This window comes from Falco peregrinus, chromosome 1 (assembly GCF_023634155.1).
Source record: "Falco peregrinus isolate bFalPer1 chromosome 1, bFalPer1.pri, whole genome shotgun sequence".
Lineage (NCBI taxonomy): Eukaryota > Metazoa > Chordata > Aves > Falconiformes > Falconidae > Falco > Falco peregrinus.
This window is the reverse complement of record NC_073721.1, coordinates 19,511,768-19,529,173: the sequence shown is the minus strand read 5'-3', so window position 1 is coordinate 19,529,173 and position 17,406 is coordinate 19,511,768. Positions and strand designations below refer to the sequence as shown.

Sequence of the window (17,406 nt, the reverse complement as noted above, 5' to 3'; positions counted from 1 at the left end):
TTGGTTTTCTTTCTCTCCTGCATGCATCTGATGTGTTTTCACAATGGGTTTATTTTTAGAAACTTTGTCCTAAAGATAAAGGGAAGTTACTGAAGGAGAAACATGCTCGGTCACATGAGCTGGTGCTTTCATTTCTGTAAATACCTTTAAACCGAAGTGCTGAGGGCTCAGCAAAGACAAGGAAAGTGGGTCCTTCACCATCCCTCCCCAGGGAATGAACGTCCTGCAGAGCAGCTCGTTCAACCACCTTGACCTGGTTATTTGTTCTGTGCAGGGAAAAGGGGGGTAAGGAGATAAGTCCCTTAGCTCCTCGGTTTGCAGCTGGAGGAATCTTCAGCTTTGCATTGTTCACCTCCATTCTGTTCAGCATTTCCATGCATCTCCATGAGTGACGAGGGGAGCCATGAGTGATGAGCTGCCTGGAGGTTTGATAACATTATAAATGTGCTGGAGTGGCTGACAAACAAAGAGGGGAAGGGGAAAAAAAATCAAGATGGAGAAATTTTTCCTGGGGCCGAGACAGGAGTGTTTTAATGAGTTTAGCCCACTGGGGGAAATCACTGCATCCCCAAGATGGCATACCTGTTGCTGCTGGCTTGAGTTTCTGTCTGGGGGAGTGCAGAAGAGAGGTGGTTACACATGTGCTGATGTAAAGCCAGGTTTAGGCTTTGGGCAGGGTCTGGACCTTCTCTGCAGGACTTGGCTTGTGCAAGCCCAGCATGTTGGGTCTCATTGTGGCCCTTGTGTAGTGCTGCAGCTGTGTTGGAAGGGGATGCAGGATGGGACCTGGGTGGTGATGCCGTCCCACAAACAGCGGTGTTGCAGCAAGGTGTGGAAATGGAGATGAGGTGGTGTCTGCAGTTACACCCTGAGCTGGGTTTGGGGACAAGCGTGTGGGGCAGGGGATGAGCTGCTTCCCCTGGGGTGTTTGTGCATGCCGGAAGCTGTTAATAAGAGGATGCTGCTGTTTCCGAGTTCCCTCTCTGCATCAAAGTCCTGCTTGCTGGAGGTGCTGTGAATTGCTCTCTGCCACTTCAATGTCCCTCACCCGCACCCATCTCAGTCAGGCTGGCTCGCCCCCAGGCACTGAGCTCCAGGTCTTTGGTTCCCCACACAGGTCAGGCCATGGGTGGCACAATCAGCGCCGTCGCCTCTGTGATAGACCTGGCAGCAGCAACTGATGTTACAGACAGTGCCCTGGCCTACTTCCTCACTGCAGACATCTTCATCGTCATCTGCATCATGGTGTACCTTCTCCTTCCCAAGCTAGAGTACTCCAGGTGTGTGCACCAGTCTGCCACGGGCATCCCACAAGCATGGGTTGCGGGGGATCGCTACTGTTGATGCTGAGTAGAGCTGCTGCGGGGACGCTTGCTATGCTGGTCCTTGCCCTGTCACCCCCCAGCATCCCACCTCATGTGCTCCAGCTCTGACACTGTACCGCTCAGCCACACTTCCCCATTTGACCAAAACTGCAGACTGAAACTGGGCTTCTGCCCTGGCGCGTGATGAGTTTCTGGCAAAACCTCACCTCTCTGGGGAAGCGGGATGCTGACACCAGGGCTTTTGAAATGTGTGAAGTCAGCAGAAAGCTGTAATCTAGAAACAGCCAGTCAGATGGGTCCCCATAGTGCGTCCATATCTGCAACATCATGCACTAATGTGCATGCGTCATTGGTCTTGTTGGTGCTTGCATCCCCAAAGCCACCTGGCCCCCTAAATGGCTGCATGCAATAGGTCCCCTCTGTGAACCACCAATGGTGTAAAGGGATCCCCACAGTGTGGAAGGGGGTGAGTGGGTCCCTAAGGGGCACCTCTCCATATGAGGCAGGAGCTGGAGGTGCGATGGGGTTGCTGCAACCTCCTTCACTGGGTCCAGCAGACACCCCTGTGTCACCAACTTCTCTCCTGCTCTCTCTCCAAATCTCAGTTTGTGTTTCCCTCCCCACCACAACTTGGCTAATAATCTCCCTCCTTCTCTTTTTCCAGGTATTACATGAACAGCCAGAAGGAGAGCCCATCTCTGGCCACCATGCCACCCAACAGCTCCACAGAGGACAAGGCAGAGCCAGGAGGCACCACAAATACATCCTTCCTTGCAAAAAGCACTGGCATCCCCCCTCTTCGCCCCATCCTGCAGAAGACCGCCCTCCTTGGCTTCTGCCTCTTCTATGTCTTCTTCATCTCCATCATCATCTTCCCTTCTCTCTCCTCCAACATTGAGTCTGTCAGTAAGTCCTCAGGAAGCCTGTGGAGCACCAAGTACTTTGTGCCACTCACTAGTTTCCTCCTGTACAACTTTGCTGACTGGTGTGGGAGGCAGGTCACTGCCTGGATCCAGGTCCCCGGCCCCAAGAGCAAGCTGCTGCCCGCCCTTGTCCTCCTCAGGACCATCTTCCTCCCTCTTTTCATTCTCAGCAACTACCAACCCCGGGCTCACATCCAGGCGGTGGTCTTCAACCGAGATGTCTACCCAGTGGTCTTCACGGCACTGCTGGGGCTGAGTAATGGCTACCTGGGGACATTGGTCATGGTCTATGGCCCCAAGATTGTGCCAAAAGAGCTGGCCGAGGCTGCGGGGGTGTTGATGACGTTTTACCTCATGCTGGGGCTGGCTGTGGGGTCCGCCTGCTCCATTCTCATTGTCCACCTCGTGTAGAGGAGCAGCCAGGGGGGCTGACCTTGGTTTGTGGTACTGCTGTTGGGTATTTAGTGGGTTTTTTTCCCCAAGAAGCCAGGCACACTGCAATTTTGGGGCAGGCCACCTGTCTTGGCAGGAGGAGCTGCATCCACAGGGAAAGTCCTCCTTCTGGGCAGTGGGGTCCCCTGTGCTTGGGAGGTTCCATTGGACCTTTGTCACTCCCTGGCTTGACTGGACCAAATGGACCAAAAAAGCCTCATCCTCCCCAGGGACCTCAGGGGGCACCAGGAGCACAGGGAAACCTGGCTCTCACCCCAGTGCCAGTGGGCAAGGGTGGTGGCTTGTTGGTGCCACCATGCTGCTTTTAAACTGAAGCCAGGGTTTTTGACAGCACCTTGGGTTTTTCTGCCTCATTGCTAGGAGTTTAGCCCTGCGGTGTTTTGGTGGTCTCGCGGGGATTCCCCTTTATCAAGCTGCCATGATGGTGTTGAGCTAAAGGGGGTTCGAGCCTTTGAGCACCTTCAAGCAAGCTTCAGGAGCAGGTAGCAGCTGCGCCTGTGAGCAGGGCGACATTTCAGGGAAATTTCATACATTAATGCCACAAAAAAGCACATATAAGGGAAACCTCTCCATTTTGACTAATGCTTGCTTTAATTTTTCCAGATTAGATTGAATTGAGGGACCATCCACCTCCCAGCACGGTGCTACTAGTGCTGGAGCTGTATGTTGTGGCCAGCCAGGGGCCATTTCTCCTGCTGTGACTGCAGTGTGATGGTTGTGGACACCAATTTACCTGTCTGCAGCTGAGCCCCAAGGAATGAAAAATGCTAAGTGGTCCTAACTCAAGATTTTTAAGGCGCCTTTAGTCTGCATTGAGAAAGGTCTGTAAAAGCCAGGGAGAAGTATTAGAGAGGCTCTGATGTGATGTTAATAGCAGAAAGCTGATTAATTTTTGTAGACAGGTGGCATATGGTCTCCAGATGTTTTCAGAGGGGGTGAGCTACTGTGATACCCAAATGTGGCCCACCCAAAGAGGACTGGCTTTTAAAGTCACTTAAACTTCCATATGCAAATGCAGCTTGAACTAAATACAATTATGGTACTCATTTTCTCAAATTGGGTGGATTTGTCATCTAGGAGAGGTGAACTGGTAAGTAAGGATGTAACAGCATAACTTGGTATTGCAGCTGGTGCCTTAGGGATGCTATCTATGGAAAATAGTTCCTTCAAAACTGGGTTATTAGCAGATGCTGTATTAGTGGGATGCTCTCTCAGCATCACCTGCCTGATCAAGTAGCAGTGAAGCTGCTGGTCTGGGTTGCCAGGCTGTCTCCGTCTCGTGCTGGATGTGGTGGTTAGCGAGGGGCTGGTGCCTTTCCACCTGCAGCCGCCCTGGCTTTGCTGGGAGAACAGCAGGACCAAGGGTGGTTATTGCCATGAGGTGACATGTAGGCTTGGTGGGTGTTGGTTTTTTATATAAATCATTTCCAGTGTTGAGTTCAGGCTCGTTGGCAATACACACAGTTTTGCTTTGCGGCTGATTTTTATTTAAATGTAAATTCCAGACATGAGTGGAAAATGTACAGGGCATACAGTAGCGAGGAGCAGCTTTACAGCACATGACTTTCCATGTGCGGGCTCTTAACCCTGTTGCTTTGGTAGTTTTGCAGCTTTTCAGCCCCTGGCGCTTGGCCAGCGGCTAGGACCCAGGTGAAGGTCCACCTCAGCCTGAAGGGCAGCCCAGGGGCTGAGGGTAGCGATGCCGGCCAGCCGGCTGGGTGCTGCTCATGGGGGTAAGCGCTGCTAGCGTGTCCGTGGGTGCTGGAGCATTGCTTGGAGTAATGTAGTTGGTCGTGGCAGAAAAGCCCAAGCCAACCTCTTGCTGGCAACTGAAACGTCCCTTTGTGGCCTTCAGTGCTTCCCACTTGAGACCCTGCCACACGACCTGCTCTCCTCAGCTCATACGTTGTCCTCTGGGCTCAGGATACATGAGATTCTGCTTGTTTGCTGACTGTGTTGCACCTCTGCTGATCCTCTCCCTCATGTTACAGATGAAATACCTCTTGAGATAGAACTTAATTATCCAGTAGCATTACTAATAAAGACGATTCTAGGTACTGTGCAACTGCTGGTGTATGGAGTGATTTCTCTTGGAGATACACTGATGCATGCCATTTTAGCTTGCATTTTTCCTTCTTGTCATCCTTCTCTCCCAGCTTGGACTGTAAACTTGGAGAAATCACTACAAGGGCTGGGTGAAGGAGCCCTGAAAGAATTGCTTTGAGAGTCCAGTTATTCTAATTTAATATCTCCAAATGACCTACAGGTAGGTGCGGGGAGCATACTTCCTGCATCTGCAGGGTAAGCAAGCAAAAAGGGAATTTATCCTTTGTCTTTGATGTTATTCAGCTAAGGAAAGTTAGAGAATTGAGGGGAAAAATCAATACAGGTTCAAACTGGGCAAGAATCAGGTCTGGTATAAAGCAGGGAGTGCTGGTGGAGCGCTGTGGTACAGGGATGGATGCTGACAGGCAGCCTGAGCCATGAGCATGTGGGGGAATCCCCCTGCAAAAGGGGATGGGTAATTTATAGGGTACAGCATATAACAGCAGGGAGGTAATTACTGCTGTATAGTGCCGGGGCAGTCACATCTGATGCTCTGTGTAGGCCATATAAAAGAGCTCAAGATAAGAAAATACAGAATGATGAGGGAAACTGTGGTTGGGAGGCAGAATGAAGGATGCTGTATGTCAGATGCATTGGTTGGAATGTAACAAGTTTATTTCTTCATGGTTTTAAATCATATGTCTTTGATAAGGAATGCAGCCATTGGCCCTGGTTTCCAGGTCAGGAATGATGTGGGCTCCCTGCTCTACACCAGCATCAAGGCAGAATAGCCAGCAGAAATGCTGTGAGCGTCCAAATCTACTTTATGGTGTTTAACTAGGCAATTACACTTACTTTCCTCTAGGTCTCAGAGAGCTTTACAAGAGGGACTTGCTCCCCAGGTCATTGTTTGGACCTGGAACACGAGGTGCAGAGGAAAACCTTAGGTATGGGCAGGGCTGGGAGTTGAGCTGAGTCCATTGGATTTCCTCACCTGTGCAAAACGGCATGGCCAGATTTTATCTCTTTTAATTAACACCATCCCCTCAGCTGCTTAAGAGAGACTAGCAGGGCTGTAAATGTTTTCACCATCTTTCACTGAGGAAAGTGGGTTGTGATCTGGCCAGTGGGGGGAAGGACCTTGTGCCCTCTGCAGGGCTTGGCCTCATCTCACCGGTGGGCATAAAATGAGCCATGCAGGTGCTTGCAAAATTCATGAGGGTGGGCCCGTGAAGTGAAACTAATTCAAAGATAGGCATGAATCCCTGCACGGCACCAACTGGCAGAGCCACCGTTTGTGCAGCACTCCAGGTCAGCATTGCTGGCAAAATGAGCCGGAGGATGGAGGGCCCCTGCGCTCCCCCGGCTCTGTGGAGGGCTGGCAGCCTGGTCTGGTCAGGATGCTGTGCCTGCCCCATGCTGGTTTCTCCAATGGTCTTCCGTGTTAAATCCAACTAGCTGAGGGGAGATGAAAGCTGTGAAACTGGCAAAGCAACACCAGTAAGACAGGAGGGTACGGGGAGCGGGGGGGCATTGGATGAAAGGGCAGAAAGTGGTGGAGATGCATCTGTTGCAGCTTCTGCTCAAAGCAGACTAACTGAGCCTATGCCTGTTTTGTTTGTCCTCTCAGCTCAGTGGTGCCAGCTACTCCTTGCTTCAGAGCTGGAGCATTGAAGTGTAGGTATTCAGGGCTTTAAAGTGCCTTTAAAATGTGGTCTAGGAGGAAAGGAAACTTCTGTTATGGAGTGATACTCCTCTCCCATCAGCTGCAAGTGACTTTCTCTCTCTCCAATCTTCAAAGCCTTGTGGTGGCGAACAGATGAGTGGACATTGGCCTTAAACATTGCTTGGTACAAAAAGACACCGGCTTTGCTGACTGAGGTACGTGGCAGGTGTCACGGTCACAAGAAAGGGGACACCGGTTTCTGGCCCTGCAGAGGCAGGACTGAGAAGGTATTTTTTCCACCCTTTCATCCTGTGGTTTTGGTGCCTGTCAACAACTAACTGCACATGTGCAGGGTCCTAAGTTGTTGACCTTGGGGAGGGTCTCATCTGATGCGACCCCAAAATGGTCCCCGTGTGACCACCCGGGGATACACTGAGCCCGCGCGGAACCAGACCGCACCTACCCTCGCACAGCATCGCACCCACCATACGTATGCATGAAGTTTCTTGGAACCCAGCAGAGCTTTTGAGACTTGGGCTGTATAAAAATGGTGCCACCGGAAGCTCAGGTGGGACCACCACCACCACCAAGACACCCAGGGTGAAGAGGACCAACAGGATGCCACTGGATCCATGCGTGGTGATATTTCTTCCCTTTCTCTCTCTCTTCTCTCTCTCTTCTTAGAAACGTGTGGCATGGGACTGGCTTATCCAGTGAAGTTACCCAGTTAAGTAACTGCCATTGAGTTATTGTATCTACCCACATGCCTTGTATTGTGCACCAATACATCATAAAACTAGTTGGCTGGTGTCATTTCATCTTAATTCAGCCCAAGAGGATCACGAACTTGGTTGTTAGTCCCAAGGGGAGGGAGCTTGTCCTGAATGGCTCCTTTCAGGTTGTGACACTTATCTAGCCCATTCCCACTTGGTAGAGTGCCTCACAGGGTAGAAATGCTGCCACCTCTCCATCAGTGATACCAGCCTTTGCATTATAGGGGTTTTGGTGCAGCACTATTACCCTTTGGGAAGTGGAAGCATATTTGAAACAACCGTGTTATCCTTCAGTATCACCTTGGTCATGACCAAAGAGTGGCTCTGCTGCCTCTTGGCTGCTCCATTGTATGTGTTTTGGGGCAGGATTCATCCTTTCAGTGTTTTACTGGGATGCACTGCAGGTCAAAAGCCCAGACAGCTGAAGTGGAATTGCCTTTGGTGGTTCAACTGTGGGAACAGGGGCTGCTAGGGTGGTGGTACACAGTGCCCAGCAGGGTGTTCACCCAGCAGCACGTAGCATCCCTGTGCATCTGCATCCATGCCTGTCCCCAGCACCCCAGCAAAGCTCCTAATGAGCTCTGGCAGTCCCCGTGGCCAGCCAGGGGCCGACATGCATGACCTCGTTCTTAATTACCACCCTGTGGCAGCTTCATTTGTATGGGCAGCAGGGTTCGCAGACAGCGCCCTGTCTGCACAGCCGCTCGGGCAGCATGCGGAGAGCCATCACCCCACCACAGACGAGGTGATGCTCTCCAAACCTGCCCCTCCAAAATGCTGCTTCCTCCCCCTCCACAGCCACGGAAAAGGCATTTTCAAGGTATTTGGGCTCTTGCCCCTTTTTCCCCTTTGCACATACTTGCATGCACAAGGTTGAAGGTTGCCAACCTCTGCAGTGAGCATCCTCTTGAAAAGGGGTGAGTGAGCCAAGGGCTCAAAACGCCATGGTTGTCTTCCTTGGTGGGGGCTCGGGGAGGGCCACGGCCTGCAGCAGTTGAGCCGAGCTGATCTTGCCCCTCCACAAGCGCCCCAGAAAAAAACCTTCAGCTTTGAAACCTTGCCAGCCAGCTGCAGGCTTGCCCGGCTGCTGTTCTCCTTTTACATGTTTTATAGAGTAATTTGTACTATATTTACACAACGGTGATAAACAGTTTTTAAAATGGAAGCGAAGAAAACGCTGTTGAATGAATTGTTACAAAAAAGCCCTGTTTGCCATTCCAGCAGGGGGAAAAAAAGGGATAAAAATCACCATCCCAGGGACATGCTGTTCATCAGATCTGGGTATTTTTTCCCTTGATTTGTGTGCCTAATGTGAGAAGAAGAAGTCGCAGATGCATGCTGAATTCTGCAGGGAACATATGCATGCATTTAAATCATTTACAGCATTTACTGGTGCAATTGTAAAGCACATTATTTTTCTGCATTTGTAATTAGGCTCTGAACAGATGGTGAAGGACTGTAGCTTCTGATTAGACAGGCTTGTGCTCTGTTGGACGGCACTGTGAGAACAAACTGAGCTGAGAAAGTTTTCCTCCTAATTTATCATGCCATGGTGGGGTGGTAGAGTATCTGGGGCTGGCTGAGCACGAATTTCAGTGTGCCTGTGGCAGGCTGGGCAAAGCTGAGCGAGCCAACAGGTCTTCTCCCTCTTCCATCTCTGCTTGCTGATGGATGGGGTACACACCTCCACCCCCACCAGCTCAGCTTCAATTCCAGATTTTGTAACCTGTCTCGCTCTGCGCTGCACAGCTTCAGGTACCCAACAGCGCAGGATGGAGCATCTGCTTTGACAAATGCTTTTAATATGAAGCAGAAGGCTTGGGTTTGAGAAGAGGTTTTAAAGTGAGAGCAAGCTCCAGGCTTGTGGCTGCGTACGAGGAGCAAGCACATGTGCCTGGTGTTAGCTCTGCTCTTTGGCATCACCTTTTTTCTGCCACCCTAGTGAGTCCTTGGCTTGATGAGGTGGGTAGAGCTCTCCTGCACCTCTACTGGGGGCAATCTTGGGAGCTTCAACAGCAACATGTGGTTGCCCCATTGGATCTTTAGCTCTAAGACCTGACTCCCATTTTAAATGTATCACCTCGGAGACCTGCTAGCCTCATTTTTGACCTAAAACAGCAGCAACAGCTCTTCACAGACAAAGTGCAAATAACTCCATGCTGAGCCTGCGCTCCCTTGCGTGCACCCTCACTTCAGCTGGTCGGGAGTCACCCCTCATTATTCCGTAGTCACACAGAGGAGAATTTATTAGGTATTATTTGTACTTCCTACAGGTACTTATTTTCCTGGCTTATCTCTTTAAATTACAGGCATGTGAACCCAGCCAAAATGCATTAAACAAGAGGCAACTGGAAGAGCAGAGCAACACAGAAAAGGAGCACGGCGTGGGCCTGAGCAGCTCAGGTAGACCCATGGGGCTGGCAGCTGGGTCACTGGGCGAGCAGCATAGGTGCCCCCCCCCCCCCCCCCCCCCGGGTTTCCTCTGAGGAAACCTCTGTGTGACCAAATTTACTTTGTGTCCCCTTTGCTTGTTCCCTCCCAGCTGTGCAAATGGCAATCACCTCCCCTTGTGTTTTTATCTTGGTGTTTCCCTGGGTTCACCATCAGGGTCACACACAGCGGTTGCCCAAGAGCTGGCCAAGAGGGAGGTCATCTTCTCCTTGGCACAGCGATCTGGGCAGCCCCTGACACCAGACAGGGGAATGGTGGCATGTGGGAGCAGGGCACCCTGGCCTGGGCAGGGGCGATGCTGGAGCTGCCGTGTGGGTGCTGTGCCTGCAGATGGCACCTTCTACTCTGCTGAGGAGGAAAGAGAAAAACACCGGAAAAAACCTGTCTGCTAAGGTAGGGCTGGCTGAAAGCTAGGAGATGCTTTTGGTTCGTGGCACGAAGGGACACGGGGTAGTCAACCCCTGGGGAGTAAAGGACCCGGCTCCCAAAGCTGCCCCCCCCTCACTGTAACTGCTTTTGCTCAAGATTCCCTGTCACAATCATCACCAAACCATCGCTACTCTGTGAATTTACTAACATTCCCTGTCAGTAGGAAACACCTAGGGCTGTTTCAAAAGCCAGTGAAAAGCACCTCCAGCCACTCAGAGAGTTGTTACGAAGGGGTGGTCTTACTGTCATTAACCCCTTCTGGAATATAGCAACCCTAGCCAGGGGTCACTGGGCTCTCCGTGACCTTAGCAGAGGACATGTCCTGCCTGCTTCCATCTTGGGCTACAAAGGGAGCCAATGCATTTTGCAAACAAGTTGCTTTGGTGTCTGCAAAGGGCTGAGCTTCAGGGCTTCGGCAAGGTCCATTTGGGGTGGCCCTGCAAGGCTTTTTGGAGCTCACACCTTGGTCCTTCTGGCTGCAGCTCCGGCTATCTAGTCCCCATTGCCCTAGCCCAGCTGGGGATGCTTGGTCCAGGAGTGGCTCAGCTGCTGTCAACATGAGCTGGCAGATCCCTGATCAAGCATGCCACATGAATTGGGTGTATGCTTCAAATGTGTGCCCAGCTCCTGCCCTTCCCACCATCTTTAAACATATTTGCTTTACCCTCTGTATGGACTATCACCCTACAATAATGCAATTTGAAATGTGGTACTTCTGTATTTCTAAAGCAAAAAAAGAAACCAGCTGCTTTTCAGTGCTTTTCTTCTACAGAGAGAAAAAAACGCAAGCAATCCCTGAACTTTGCTCAGATTCCTCTCCAGCCTCCTTCACTCATAAATTCCTAAACAAACAGCATGATCCTAATATTGGCCTTAAAATTCTGTGTGAAATGGACCTGGAAATTAATTTCACACCGGAAGAAACGGCTCACCGTCAGCCACAGCACAGGTGGTCAAAAAGAAAACCCCGCGACTGCTGTACAAATTAATTCTGCAACTCGGGTGAGAGGGTAGCACAGTGGGGAGCTGCCTCCCTTGTGCTGCTGTCCCAACGCACACTGCCATGTGGGGTGCTGGAAAGCCATGGGTGGTGGAGGATACCTCCATCCCCAAGGAGCTTGTAGCCTGGGGAGGCAAAATCACCATGTCCCCCAAGAAGTGAGAAGCAAGGGGCTTGGGCTGCTTCTTCCTGAGCAAAAAGCCCTCCTGCACTTTTGCACAGGTTTTATTTACCGAAAGAGGATGGTGGTTTGGGGAAGTACGTCAAAGGATACTTGTGGGAGACTCCTGGGGAAAAGGAGGTGTGAAGAAATGACTGACGGTACAATATTGCACATGCTGGCTGTCAGGCAGCTGATGTCTGTGCAGACCCTGGGGTCCACAGCAGTATGTGGTCTGTGGCAAGCAGAGATAATTCAGTACTTAGCTGGGCAGAATTTTGCACGTGCCTGCATTTTACCTGCTTTCCACGTGATATTTTGTCTGTTTAAAGATTTAGAGATGAACAGCCATCCCACCTGTTGCAGCAGAAAGGCCAGGGAAGGCAGAGAGAGGAGTGATACACTATAGGGATAGCTGGATGGAGGAATGTTCTGTGGTTAGATAGAAAATGAGAGGAGGAGAAGCCCTGCAGTATAATTTCAAGGTTGAACAAGTGGTGCCAAGAGGCTGGGAAGGCTCTGCCTAGCTGCTCCACTTGCACAGGCAGGGTGGAGAGGGGAGGTCACAAGATCTGGCCAAAAAAAAAAAAAAAAAAAAAAAAAAGGTTTCTCAGTAATGAGCCCATGGAGAAAGGCTGGGATAGCAGGAGGGACAGCCCTCCAGCTAACCACTGTGCTCTCTGCCTTGTAGGGTTGGCACTAATTGTGGTGGTCAACGGCAACTGGGAGCATCCCTCTGCTCACAATGCATCGCTTCATTTTATTCCCTTTTTTCCCCAGCTATGAGCTTGTTAAAAGGCAATTGTGATGGTGCATCCCCCACTGGCTGCGTCTCAGAGCAATGTTGCTTTCCTTCGACAGGAGCTTGGGAATGTCAACCCAGTAAGTTGGTTTGAGGTCCTGCCGGCACGCAGCTATTGCTTTTGCTGCCTGATTTAAACTAAGATTGACAGGGAGATACAGGTCACAAGATACTGAATTCCCGTGGGTTTTGTAAACCTAGGCAGTGAAATCCCAGTAGTCCTCGCCCCTCTGATGGAAAAGGCTGCAGTCTGGTCTCAAATGGGAATTGGACCAGGAGTCCAAGCCAGACCTATGGCCAGGAGGAACTTGGCTTCATTAGAGCCGACATGTAAAAGAGGTGACAGGTCTTCAAACTGGTCAGGATGCGAGCTGAGAGCCAGCTGCCCAGATTGCACGCTGAAAGCTGTGGTGTGAAGCCAAGGCACAGGAACTGGGCAACGATTAAGCAGAGGAGAGGTGTGCTTCTATTTAAGTAGGAACACTGACCCAAATTTATCATGAGAGTCATTAAGCAAGACATCACTTGTGCAAAGTCAGAGTGGCCACAGACAACATCCAGGCCTGAAACAGGTCTTCAAGTTGCTTAATATATGGGTTTGCTTTGGTTGTGTCCCCCCACCCCACTTTTTGTTGTTTCTTCCTGTAATTAGTTCCCTGACTTTATGGATGTGGATGGGATCGGCATGGTGCAGGTATCCTGGCTGTGTATGCCCTACCCCGGGCCGATGAAGAGAACAAGGGAGGGAAGAAAAGCCCAGGAGAGATAAACCACGTGGGCTGGCTGGTGGTGGGCTCAGCTCATCAGGATGCTTGGAGCCCCGCACTTTTTACGCTCCATGTGACCTGCAACTTTAGGACAAGTTAAGGTACTGTGGGCAAATCCTTAGCAAACCCAATACAACCCAGGTGTGATGTGAGTAAATTATTTGCCAGCACCTCAGTTAACTGGAGACAGCTCATTGCACTCAGCTGTTAGTCAGGGACTTTTGTTTTTAACCCAAAGCAGCTGCAGGTGTGCCACAGCTGGCTCTGGTGTGCAATATGGGGCTTAGCACGCCCCTGCCCTGCAGCTTAACCCGATCTGGGGGAGGCCCAGCAAGGGGAAGGGGGGATCCTCATCCTGGGGGCTCTCCACAGGTGAGGGGCCACTGCAGAGCCCCCATGCCCAGGGTCAGGGTGAGGGCAGCAGTACCAGACCTCTGTCCAATTCAAATCAATTAGCCCAGGAGCTGTGGTAATTGCATAATTAGTAGAAGCTGCTCAAAAGAGGCAAGGGCTTAATTATCCCCTCCTGCTCCTGCGGAGGCACTTGCCCACTGCTGCTCTAGGAGGAGGGATGTGAAGGTGAGTGGATGGGAATGTTCCCGGCATCTCCAGGCAGGGCTCCAAGAGGGGCTTTAGCAGTACAAACTGCACTTGTTTAGCATTTTAATTAAAGCTGCTTGTGATGGGGCCTGGTGGGAAGGAGGTAAAGCTCCTTCAAGGCACAAGTGATGGGAGGCTTGTGTACGTGTGTGCAGCGGGGCAGGACCCGAAGTCCTGGCCCCTCCTGGGGTTGAGGCACGTGGGGGGGGGGGGGGCAGGACCTGAAGTCCTGGCCCCTCCTGGGGTTGAGGCACGTGGGGACGGGTGGTGTTGCAGGCTTCTTTCTATGGTTTTGTTGCTTCCAAGAACACAAGAAATGGGGTAAAGCGGTGGGATTTGGCTGCCTTCCTTAAAGTTGCATGTGGCTCGAGCTGTAGGCAGGGATTTACCCTGCGACCTCCTCTTGGGTTTAGGAAAGCTGGGAGGGCCTGGAGGAGTGTGAGGGGTTAGGTGGAAACATGCAGGGGTGGCATGGCAAATGCAATGCCGTGTCTGTAGAAACTGAGGTTCTGAGCACTCAAGGGAGAGGAGCTTGGGAAGAAATACTACTGAACAGCTCTCCTGGCATGCCTGCGAGCGCGGTGCTGAGGCCGGCGTGCTGCCCGTATCGCTTTCCCACTCATGTATGATTTATGCGCTCCCTGGGCCTGCCAGCTGCTTTTGCACCGAGGTCAGAAAAAATAGCAATAATGACCGAAAAAACAATATTAAACCCAAAGAGGCTGAGCTTAAACTTCATGTGGCCAGCGCCTGCCTCGGGCTGAAGTTGCATTTGAAGAGGCAACTGCTGTCTCGGGGTGCACCCTGCCAGCCCGGGGGTGCGCCGGGGGTCTGGGGGTGGCGTGTGTGGGTGGGTGCAGCCGGCGCTGAAATACCCGTTACCTGGGCAAGGGGCGCTGCGCCGCCCGCGTCAGCCGCCGCTCGGGCTCCTTCCCCACCCCTTCCTCCTCCTCCTCCTCCCCCCGTGGCGGCTCACTCGGCTGGCAGGGCGGCGGGGCTGGCAGCCGAGGAGGGGTGGGGGGGGGTCATGGGGGACCGCCGCTGACACTCGGCACCGAGACCACCGCCGCAGGTAATGCCCCGCGAGTTTGCCTTATTCCGCGTTCATTTATTTAGGGGGGTGCGCGGAGGATGCGCGGGGCCGCTGGCACCCCGCACGCCCCCTCCCCTGGGGCCAGTTCGCGCGCCGTCCTCCTCCCCAAACCCCCTGTATTTGCTTCCACCGAGGGGACAACTTCTTTGGGGTGAGCGCTGCCGTCGTTATAATTTTTTTTTTTTGGGGGGTGGGTGGGTGGGGTGTCGTTCAGAGCGGTGGTTTCAATGGCAGGAGGCGGGAAGCACAGCCTTTCCTCCTCTCTAGAAAAGCAAAAAAAGAAAAAGTGTGTTGGTGCCTACCGCCTTGCCCCCGAAAGAGCAAGCGCTGCTGTGTGCCCCCCCCCCACCCCCCAACCCATCCTCGGTTGTAATTTGGAGTTTGGATGGGAGGAGGCGGGGTGCGGAGCTGCAAAGTTTCTCTGGCGAGCGGGGCTGCGGCTGTCCCGCACCGGGGGCGCGCACCGGCCGGGCTGCCGGCAGCGGGGTGCTGGGCTCCTCTGGAGCCCTCTCAAAAACCTATTAAACGGGCAGACAGCTTTGCAAAACGACAGACTTGCCCTGACTGGTTTCTTTTTATTTCTTAAGAAAACACTTTATTTGAGATTTATTTTTTCTTTTTTTTTTATCCTGCCTCTCTGCTTGCTCCTCTTTTCCTTAATCTCTGACAAAACCGGCAATCCTCTTTTCTTGAAATAACTGTTTTCCTAACCACCTCAATACCGACCCCTGTGTGCATCCAACTTAGCTTTGGCCCGACATCTTTCGCTTCGAACTGTTTGGAGTCGTTGCCGGAGCCTTTATTTACAGAAAATGCCCAAACTTCAAGAGTCTGGTCCCTGTTAAAACCGGGCAGCTAAATGACATTACCCATGCTTTTAACTTGCAGAGTTTGGGGTTCGTTAGGGGCGTTTCGGCTCCAAGTTCTTTGTGGCAGGGGTAGCTTTTCCTTTAGTGGTGTCTTCCAGTTTGATCTACCTGCCACCAGCCCCTTTGTTCTGGTCCATGATTTTTGGATGCTGTGTGAGGATAAATAATAGCCTGTACCCATCTGCAATTAGAAATATGGGTGTGGGTGTTCATTACAGGCATTTAATTGGGAAAATATAAAATCTGTGATGTTGGTAGTAAAGATCTGGTAAAAAAAAAAAAAATTAAAGGCTGTTGACAGAAAAGGCAACAGTTCTTTACTTTTCCCTCTCTCTTTTTTTTAAAAAAAAAGAGCTGGGGTGGCTTATTTGGCCTAATGAAAGGATGCAGCAGACAGGATTATGTGCTGCTTGTCCACAGGTGAATAGTGGGGCTGGCTGGGGCAGAGGTGCAGCCCGGGATTTTCCCATGGCTGCCCTATGTGCGAAGGGCAAATTCAAAACCAATCTAATGTTGGCGATGTCCAGGGGTGCTGCCAGCACCCTCTTGCCAACTGCTGTAATTTCCCTAAGCTGCCTTTCTTATTGACTGTTATTTTCTGGGGGAGGTGATGCTGGAATGGGAAGTTTTCTGTGCTGGTGCATGTTTTTTGTTGTTTGGCTTTTTTACCCTGTGTTGGGGGAAAAGCCCTGTGGGTGGCAGATCCCTTGGGCATGATGGATGTTGAGGGGGTCAGGAACGCTGTCAGAGCCGCTGCTTCCTGGTGTCTGATGTGGTGGGGCTGCATGCAACAAGCCCGGCTCTTTCCTGGGGTCTTCTTGGGACAGGACGCCTTGTGTGTGTGGCTTTGGTGCATGATAGCGCTATGGGATAGAGCCGGTGCATGAATCTTTAAAATATTTTTTTTGGTGGAGGAGAGTGAAGTATTCCTATGGGAAATTCACATTTGTCAAAATGCAGGTGAGTGTTTTGAGGGAGGGAGTTTTACCATTGCCTCTCTTTCTCCTCTGCCCTGGGGAAGGATGAGAGGAAATCCCTTTGCAATTCCATTTTCCTCCTCCGTCCCTCTCCCTCCCTCTCCCAGCACAAAGCTCTCTTGTTTCAGAAGGCAAACTGTAGGTTTTGTAGTGCCAAGTCAAGATCGTGTCGTGAAAATACAATGCCTTGTTTTAAGACCAAGTTGTAAAACACTCCCTTTATGGGAAACTGTAAAAATTGATGTTCTCCTTCTTTTCTTTTCTTTTTTTTTCTTGGGTAATAAGTGGGAGAAATGATGTTTGCAAGAGGTGGGAGCTGTGCAGCTTGGCTGTTTGCTGTATCTGGGCCTGGGAAAGATACTCGGCCCACAGGCAAAGAGGCTATGTGTCCCTCCCAGGGGCAGACATGAATACGGCAGGAAGGTAGCACCAGAAATGGTTTCTGCTGCCCAGCTGCAGTGATCTCCAGAATAATGTCCATGATATGGTAGCTTCCCTGCTGACCTGATGGAGGTATGCAAAGAAAAAGGGCACTGCAATCCTCTTTGGAGCACACCTCGGGAGCAGCTGGGGTGGTGAGGACATTGTAAAAAGGATTTAATTTATAAAGTTTCTTAGATGTTCTGTGCAGATGGTCTTGAGCACAGATTATTTTTAAATTTAAGAAGCTTTAGGATATGGAGTTGGCTTGATGAGGGGTTGGCCTGTGGCCTCTCATTAGGGTGTAAAATGTCCCAGCTGCTTGCAGCTGGGCTATTGCAGCCTGACTAATTTAGCTGGAGGTTTGCTTTGTGAGCATAAATAGTTCAAAGTGCATCCCAAAACTTCTGTGTTTTTTCCCACTACAGTGTCCTGCTTCCTCCAGTAAGACTTTTAATGGTGTTACAGGAGGGTGAGGGTTAGTTTGGAGCTTTTGTGGCCCTAGACCTACAAACGTGAAAACTCATCCCTTCATGCTTGTATTGCTATCAGAACCCAGGTTCTGCAGCTGAAATGGGGAATCCCAGTGGTCAAGGCTTACCCAAATCTTGCAGATGTCCTGGATCTTGCCTGTGGTTCACTAATGACCAGG

At 51.2% G+C, this 17,406-nt stretch overlaps 2 protein-coding genes across 4 annotated transcripts in view; both read left to right on the top strand.

Moving 5' to 3' along the window:
* The window catches only part of SLC29A3 (solute carrier family 29 member 3), a 174,609-nt gene extending 169,843 nt beyond the window's left edge, over positions 1-4,766 (top strand). For both annotated transcript variants that reach the window (XM_055804427.1, XM_055804417.1), the window contains exons 5-6: positions 1,118-1,280; positions 1,990-4,766. In XM_055804427.1, the coding sequence (XP_055660402.1) occupies positions 1,118-1,280; positions 1,990-2,659 (833 nt within the window). In that variant the 3' untranslated portion in view covers positions 2,660-4,766. The remainder of the gene's footprint in view (positions 1-1,117; positions 1,281-1,989) is intronic.
* A 9,671-nt stretch (positions 4,767-14,437) lies between these two features.
* Positions 14,438-17,406, top strand: part of CDH23 (cadherin related 23) — a 213,390-nt gene continuing 210,421 nt past the window's right edge. Inside the window, exon 1 of one of the 2 annotated variants that reach the window (XR_008747265.1) lies at positions 14,438-14,467. The gene's annotated coding sequence lies outside the window, so the exon portion shown is untranslated. The remainder of the gene's footprint in view (positions 14,468-17,406) is intronic. The other variant, XM_055804362.1, reaches the window with a different exon arrangement.